This window comes from Ursus arctos, chromosome X, assembly GCF_023065955.2.
Source record: "Ursus arctos isolate Adak ecotype North America chromosome X, UrsArc2.0, whole genome shotgun sequence".
In the NCBI taxonomy this organism is placed as follows: domain Eukaryota; kingdom Metazoa; phylum Chordata; class Mammalia; order Carnivora; family Ursidae; genus Ursus; species Ursus arctos.
In genome coordinates, this window is record NC_079873.1 from 56,845,742 (window position 1) to 56,853,501 (window position 7,760).

General features: G+C 51.8%; 2 protein-coding genes across 2 annotated transcripts; both read right to left on the reverse strand.

Annotated features, from left to right (window-relative positions):
• Positions 1–261: 261 nt before the first annotated feature.
• CXHXorf65 (chromosome X CXorf65 homolog) lies at positions 262–2,332 on the reverse strand. The gene is made up of 6 exons (XM_026485782.4): positions 2,308–2,332; positions 2,098–2,184; positions 1,761–1,895; positions 1,392–1,460; positions 636–742; positions 262–404 (listed from the first exon to the last, which is right to left on the reverse strand). Exons 1-6 carry the CDS (start codon positions 2,330–2,332, stop codon positions 303–305), a joined length of 525 nt encoding a protein of 174 aa, XP_026341567.1. The 3' UTR covers positions 262–302.
• A 941-nt stretch (positions 2,333–3,273) lies between these two features.
• Positions 3,274–6,916, reverse strand: IL2RG (interleukin 2 receptor subunit gamma). The gene is made up of 8 exons (XM_026485770.4): positions 6,776–6,916; positions 6,403–6,556; positions 6,005–6,189; positions 5,650–5,789; positions 5,066–5,228; positions 4,451–4,547; positions 4,120–4,189; positions 3,274–3,791 (listed from the first exon to the last, which is right to left on the reverse strand). Exons 1-8 carry the CDS (start codon positions 6,888–6,890, stop codon positions 3,591–3,593), a joined length of 1,125 nt encoding a protein of 374 aa, XP_026341555.1. The 5' UTR covers positions 6,891–6,916; the 3' UTR covers positions 3,274–3,590.
• Positions 6,917–7,760: the final 844 nt, after the last annotated feature.

Below are 7,760 nucleotides of genomic sequence, written 5' to 3' on the forward strand. Positions count from 1 at the left end.
GCGGGCTGTGATAGGCCTCTCAAGAGGAGGTAGTCTGGTTGGAGAAGACCCCACCCCCTACTCTGTCCCTCAAAGGCTCATTGTACCAGACTTCACAGTCTTGCCTCACCCTCACCCATGTGCTCACCCCAACTCTCTCCTGCCACTCCTACCCACCCTCCGAGCGTCCACGGTGCCTGGGGCACACTTAAGCCTTGGTGCAGATATTGGGAGAAGGAGTCTTCCTTGAAGAAGGGACCTCATGTTGAATTCCAGTAATTTCATACCTTGTATTACTGCTCTCACTTGGTCACTTTATTTAGTTAGCGATGTTTATCCCTTCTACTGAAAAAGTCCACTCTGGTCCTAAAGATCAGACCCCTGCGAGTAGGCCCCTCTTCATCTGATCTTCCTGTTGATTTCGACTGGAAAAGGAAAGGATCCATAAGTAGATAAAGAAGCCAGGGCAGGAAAGTCTTCTAAAAACTAGGGCCAGCAGCAGGCCAAGATAGGTTGGAGGCAGGTCTTGGGCATGGATGTTGGATTTGGAAAGGAAAGTCATCCCGGGGGGGGGGGGGGCAGGGTACAGGAGCCTTGGGTTGGCTAGTATGGAAGGGGGGGGTGTGCAGGGACAGACCACATTTGGGGAGTCTTACTGGGAGATTCACGGAGGATTCAATTGGAACAACTTTCTTGACTTCTTGGCTTCTAAGCAATTTCACTCGGTTTCTCTCCAGGGTGTCACATTGTGTGCGTAAGGCATCTGAGAACCAGGAAAAGGCACTCCCACCTCTGAGGACTAGAGACCTTGCCTAAACATCCTATCCCTCCCCTTAGTCCAGAGATCACTTGGAGTAACTGGGCCCAAAGCTAGTCTGAGGAGTGATCTGAAGGTGCCTAAGTTTTGCTCTTTTCAGTGGAAATTGGGACACCAAGTCTCCAAGAGAAAAGGATGAAGGGAAAGATGGAAATGATGGGGTGGTGATAGGGAGATTATAACAAGACAGTGCCCGAAGGGTGCCTGGGTGGCTCAGTATGAGCCTGTGGCTCAGGTCATGATCCCAGGGTCCTGGGATCGAGCCCCGCATCAGGCTCCTTGCTCAGCGGGGAGCCTGCTTCTCTCTCTCTCTACTGCTCCCCCTGCTTGTGCTCTCTCCCTCTGTCAAATAAATAAATAAAATCTTAAAAAAAAAAGACAGTGCCCGAGAAATGGGGGTGAGGAGTAGGGGCGAGTGACACATGCCGCTCTAGCCGGTTTGAGCAAAACATCCATCCTAAAGTGGACCTAGGCTGTATTCCCCTAGGAATTACACTATTATTACACTATTCCCAGTCCATAGAGAGAATGTACTCTATCAGCCGGCTACGCACCGTCCTCTCCACATTCCTCCTTCCTCTATCATGCTCCTTACCAATTAGCTCAGGTTCTGGATTCTTCAGGAGAGGCACAACAGCTCTGTAGGCATTCTCCAGTCGGGTTCCTGTGAACATAGCAGTGTGCTATCCCCAGCCCCTATCACCCCATCTCCACCCTTTCCAAAGCCCAAGATTTCAGGAACCTAACACTCCACGCTACTATGAGCTGATGTACCTGATTTCCTCCCCTCAGGTCCAACCCCAGGATCAGGTGGGGGGCGTAATATGCGTAAACCTACCCTATTGTCATAGAGACAGTGCTCTTTCTTAGGCTGACTGGAGAAGGTCAATTTGGACCTGGCTGAGGGTCAAGGTTCACAATCTATTTTGAGGGCCCTGCCCTATCTTTCAGGAATGCTCCCAACCTGGTGCTCCACGTTCCACCTTACAAATGTAGTAGGTGTTTCGAGCAGTAAGGAATTTGCTGGCATAGTCTCCAGGGGTCTTCGTCAGGAAAAGCAACTTCATTGTCCCTGATTCATCACACAAATCGATGGTGTCTGGAGGGAGACCACAGGGTAATTGGGGCAGCTGAGGAAGGAGAGTGGGAGCAAAAAGGGCAGTGATCCTATCCTGAGTGGGTTGGAGGAAGCTGTTGGATTCAAAGAGCTCTCTTCTTGCCAGTTGGAGGGCTTGGGGGCTGGAAATGACCCCGCGGACTTCTAACCCTTGGCCATTAGTCCCCTCCCCCCAACTCCTCACCTGTTTTAGGCAACCCTACTTTACTGCGGGTGTAATGCAGCAACAGAAGGACAGAGCAATTGGTATTGACCAGAAACTGCTGATCATCTGAGAAGACATGGGATGGGGCATGTGGCCCTTCTCTAGTTATACCATCCCTATGACCCCCTCCCACTGCCCTCAAACCTCCCCAGCCCTACATACAGACTCCAGCTCTGTGATGCCCCTCACCTCCATGTTTGATGAAAATGAACATGGTCTCAAGTTCTCCTCACTCTTCAGATAGAGGCCTGATGAGTCATACGGAAGGAGAGTGTTCTAGAGATCCTGGGGGGGGGGGGGCAAGTGGGCCCATAGGGTTGGGGGTCTGGAGAGGTCGGTGGATCTCATAGGCTGAAGAGGCCCAGACTGGGCAGACAGGAGAGAGCTCTTGGCAGTTGTGAATAACCAACATCCCCGGGGCGGGGCCTGAGGCTGCAGTTGAGGGATTATGAGGTCAGAAGTGCTACATGTGGCAGAAGGTAGAGTAAGGATAAGGAGAGAAGAATCTGGGTGGGGTCTGTGAAAGATTTGCTGGGGATGGGGGCAACATGGTAAATCTAATTCTAAAATGCATACTGCAGGGCACCTGGGTGACTCAGTCAGTTAAGCACCTGACTCTTGGTTTTGGCTCAGGTCGTGATCTCAGAGTCCTGGGATCAAGCCCCGCATGTCGCTCAGCCCGGAGTCTACTTGTCCTCTCCCTCTGCTCCTCCCCCACCCAGTAAATAAATAAAATCTTTTAAAAAATAAAATAAGGGGCACATGGGTGGCTCAGTCAGTTGGGGGTCTGCCTTGGGCTCAGGTCATGATCCTGGGGGCCTGGGATCATGGGCTTCCTGCTCAGCGGGGAGCCTGCTTCTCCCTCTGCCATTCCCCCTGCTTGTGCTCTCTGGCTCCCTCTATCTCTCTGTCAAATAAATAAATATAATCTTTTAAAATTAATTAATTAATTAACAAAATAAAATACAATGCATGCTGGTAGGACAGCAGTACACCTAGAGAAAAGTCAAGTTTCTCAAACGCTGCTCTTTTCTAGTTAATTTGTGGTACTACTGCTTCCACATACTCCCTTTTCCTACTGCCAGCACCATGCCTCCCACCCTCCTTGCACCCCACATTTCCCTTGCTCCCCGCCCCAACAACAGACATTCTTGATGATTATCAACAGAAGCTTTATTTCTCATTGCTTGGAGCATAATTGAAGGGTAGATGGAAAGAGGGAGGGAAGGACGGAGGGACTTCAGGAGAAAGAATCCTGCTTGGAGGCGGGGCTGGATCGGGGAAGACGAGGCGCATGTGCAGGGCAAAGGGGCAGTTGGACATAGGAGATATTGAATGGGGGGAGGGGGAGGCAAGTTATAGGGGGCATAAAATTCAGAATTAGCCACAGGGGGGCGAGGTGAGCATGGACCCAGGCTGGTTAGAGGAGGGAAAGTTAGTACAACTTAGGACTACAGGACTCTGGGGTTCTGTCAGGGTATCAGGGCTCCAGTTTCAGGTTTCAGGGTGTAACATGGGGGAGCCCAGTAGGGGCTATGCTGGCTGCAGGGGGAGCCCCCAGGCCCCTCCCCTGGAGCCCCTCCTTTTGGGGGAATCTCACTGACGTGGCAGAGCCATTCACTGTAGTCTGGCTGCAGACTCTCCGCCAGTCCCTTAGACACTCCACTCCAGGCCTAAAGACAGATATCTCCAGGTCAGGGGTCAATTAACCCAGGCTCTGTACCAAGGGAGCTCTTACAAGGTCTTCAACTACTGTGATTACCGAAGGGACACACAGACTCCCGGGGCCCCCAATATCACTGTTACCATCTGCCCCACCCAATCTATATAATCAGTTCTTCTGTGTGTTTCTCTCCATGTAGCCCATCCCCCAGCTGGCCAGCCAAATCCTGACAGTGCAGGCCCCCTCCCCTCCCCTTTGCCCCCCATACTCTGTCTGACTTGCTGGCTGAGGCAGTCGGGAGCTGACAAACTGCTGTCTGCCTATGACAATGTTCTCACCGAAAAGTTCCCGTGGTATTCAGTAACCAGATCCTCTAGGTTCTTGAGGGTAGGAATTCGGGGCATCACCCTGACGGAGGAGAAAGAGGAGAAAGAGGGAGCGGGAGCACATCGCTTATGCTCTTTTATTGCCCTTCTCCCAGTTCTCCCAGACGGAATGAAGGGCTTCTCTTCTCTGTGCCTGCAGCTTCCTTCCGTCACCATGCCCCCTTGAGTGATCCCTCGTTCCTTACTGTCCTGCTCTCTACTCCTGGAGACCCTGGGATAATCCTCCTCTACTATTTCTTCCCAGCCACCCCACCTCGTTTTCCTGGGATATCTGAAATCTCACCGTTCCAGCCAGTAGTACACACAGATAAGGCAAATAATCAATCCCATGGAGCCAAGGGGGATAAGCACAGCTTCCGATGCAAACAACAAAGGATTCTCTACAAAAAAAAGAAGAGAGAGAGAGAGTCTTCGAATCTGTAGTGCCCCAACTTTGGTGCCAGGCATGGTGCTAGACACTTTCCATATCCTTAATCCTCACAACTCCTGAGGGGGGGGGCATCATTATCTCCATTTTACAGATGAAGAAACAGAATCAAAGAGGTTAGCGATGTGCCTGAGGTCAAAGAGGGAGTAAGTAGCCGAGCCCGGTTTAAAACCCTCCATCTGTCTGGTTCCAAAGCCATCTTTACCATGTCGGCTTTCCGGGAATGCTGTAAAGGAATCTTAAACATTCTATATCCCCTCTGTCTCCTTCTCAACAACCCTCCCTCAACTCTAACAACATACTGGCCCTACCCTACATAGAAAAGACCTGCGGCCTGGGGGTTAAGGTTGAACAGTGAGGGGAGATGGGCCACCAAGTTTGGGGTAGAGAGGTAGAGCTAAAGAGAGTGATGCTGGAAAGGGTTGGGGTGCCGGGTTCATGGGTCGTAGTGAGGCCTTAGGCCCTTTTTACCCTTGGAAGTATTGCTGCCCCAGTGGATGGGGTGGCTCCATTCACTCCAACGCTGAGCGCTTCCACAGAGTGGGTTATAGCGGCTCCGGACACGGAACGTGTAGAATTTCTGCCCATCCACGCTAGGCAGAGAAAAGCTATTTCGGTGGTCCACGGATTGTTCCTTGGGGAGAAAGAGGGTGAGGGGGAGATGGGTGTCTCAAAAAGAAGGGAGAATTAAAACTGCTGCCCCTCCCCCCATGTCATCCGGTTCTTCCCAGCTCTTCCCTCCTCTCTCGACTACTCAAGTCACACTGCTCCCTTCACTGACTACAACCTAACGCCTCCTCGCCAGATCTCTTTGAAGGCTCCCTTTTGTTTACTTGCCTCTCAGGTATTGGGAAAAGTATGGGTAGGGAAATGTTAACGGAAAGTCACTGGTGATGATAGGGAAAGGAGCTGGATGAGGGAGGGCAGAGACAGAGCAGAGGAACAGGGAGGAAGAGAACAGGAGCTCGAGATCAGGCCCTCCTACTTGGCTGATTGAATCCTTTATCCGCATTTGCCTGGCCTTAGCTGCTACATTCATGACCCCAGTCACTCACAGTCCAGCTGCGGTCCCAGTCACTCCGGTACTGCACGAGGTGCTCCAAACAGTGGTCCAAGTGTCTGTTGCTCCAGCTCAGTTCTAGCTGGGATTCGCTCAGGTTGCGAAGGGTTAGGTTCTCCGGAGCCCAGGGGATCACTGGAGATATGTGTGTGTGTGTGTGTGTGGTCATTCCCCTGGCCTAGACAAGTTAGGATCCTGAAGGTAGTGCCCCTGATCCCCCCGCCCCTCCCTATCCCGATCCCTCATCTCCTCCTTCCTGCCTAAGTACCCTTAAGGTGAAAGAACACCACTCCATATACTCCCGTGCCCCACGATATATCCCTGGACTCTTGGCACCCTTTCCAAATTACCCAGATTCTGCAGTTTTAGCATCTGTATGGACTGCCTCCTGGGTTCCTGTGGGTCCTGGAGCTGGACAACAAATGTTTCGTAGAGATGGATCTCCTCCTTTTGCAGCCAACAGCCAGCAGTGGTCTCTCCAGAAAATAGATAGTGGCCACACTCCTGGACTTTATCATCCTTGGAGTTCTTGTACCTAGAGAAGGGTTGGGAGGAAGAGGAATGGTGGCATAAACTTGGGTACTAGGGATACCACAGCCCAGCCTCATCTCCTTTGAACTGACCCCATGAGAAAATGGTGGGGAGGCTCAGACGCTGGCTACCCTCTTTCTTGGTCCCCATGAAGTCCCTCATACCCAGCCCACCCCCCTCTTACTCCCTTGTGCTGTCCCCTCCTCCCTTCTCATACCAGTAGTTCAGAGTCAGGTTGATGGGCTGGGGCTCAGAGCTGCTGTTCCAAGTGCAATTCATGTACTCAACATTGAACACAAAACACTGGACCTCTGGGAGGGGCAGGGTAGAAACGCTGAGGGTCCCAGGGGGTGTAGCGGTCAGGAAGAAATCTAGGTTGGAGAGAAGACGAAGAGGGGGAGGGGAAGACCAGAACTGATGGTCAGAAGAAGAAGCAGCATGAGGCAGAGAACCCTTCCCCTTTCCTTCTCCACAATACTCTTAAATTCTGCCCCCATCCTTCTAATGCCCCGTGGCAGGTTCGAGATTTCTGTACGGTCCCTTCCCACAGGCTCCCCTCTCACCAACCCCTTCAGTCCCACGTTTCCCACCAGCTGTGACGTCTTCATTCCCATTGGGCATGGGGACCGTCGAGTTCAGCCCCACCCCCAGCAGAGGCAGCTGCAGGAATAAGAGGGATCTGAGTGGCAATGGTGGCTTCAACATGGCGCTTGCTCTTCGTTCCCTGGGTGTAGACTGTCAGGAACCTGGGCCCCTCACCCATTACCCCTCCCCACCCACACATTTCCTTCTGTCATAGCTTCCGGTGGAAAGAACCTTAGAAACCAGGGCTTTACAGAGGGTGTGGCAAATGTGTGCTCTGACACAGGCTAAATCCTCTGGGAGATTAAGTGTTAATCTCATCTGTAGGTGTAATACCACCACTGTAAAGTGCTGTTAAGTGGAGACCGAGGCTGGGCACACGATACTGTCACAGTCTCAAGAATCCTCAGACCACCCAGATTCTGGGAAGGATCTGTTCGCTGCCGCCACCACCACCACTCCCAACCAACCACCTTCTCATCTAAGTCGTTTTATCCTGTGGAGTGGAGGGTCTGGACCTCCCTCCCCATCCTGTGCTATGCTCCTTCGTGGGCTCAGTCACCCTCAAACCTCTCTCAAAGCCCTACTGTCTTGGGTGGAAAGTACAGTCTTGACTCCTGTGGGCACACATATAGCTGTCTTTCTTCCTACCAGATCCAAGCCAGAATATTCACCCTTAGCTGCTGCCTAAGCGGGGTCCCTGTTGAGACTGGTAAGGAGGTCTGACTTAGAAGTAGATTCTGGAAATGGAGGAACAACAATACTGGCTTCAAACTCCTCGTCTTCCCCTAAATCTGCTTCTCTTCCTGTGTTCCCTATCTCGGTTAATGTATCATCACCCTCTCAGTCGCCCAGACTTGAAACCTCAAAGTCATCATCAATTCCTCCCTTTCTCTCATTCCTGAGAATCCAATCAGCTCTACGTCTGTGGTGTTTCTCTCAGCAGTGTCCTCCTTTCGAGGAGCACAGCCACTGTGCTAAATCAGCCTTTCA

Bases quoted from the DNA above. Each gene is read 5' to 3' on its own strand.
- CXHXorf65 (XM_026485782.4), bottom strand. From the start codon at position 2,332: ATGTTCATTTTCATCAAACATGGAG. The intron at 743-1,391 runs GTAAGGAGCATG...CCTGGTTCTCAG, and splicing joins TCCAGAACCTGAGCTAATTG to ATGCCTTACGCACACAATGT. The intron at 405-635 runs GTAAGACTCCCC...TTCCTTTTCCAG, and splicing joins AATCCTCCGTGAATCTCCCA to TCGAAATCAACAGGAAGATC.
- IL2RG (XM_026485770.4), bottom strand. From the start codon at position 6,890: ATGTTGAAGCCACCATTGCCACTCAGATCCCTCTTATTCCTGCAGCTG. The intron at 5,229-5,649 runs GTGAGTGACTGG...TTTCTCCCCAAG, and splicing joins ACTGGGACCGCAGCTGGACT to GAACAATCCGTGGACCACCG. The intron at 4,190-4,450 runs GTGAGATTTCAG...CTCCTCCGTCAG, and splicing joins GTGTACTACTGGCTGGAACG to GGTGATGCCCCGAATTCCTA.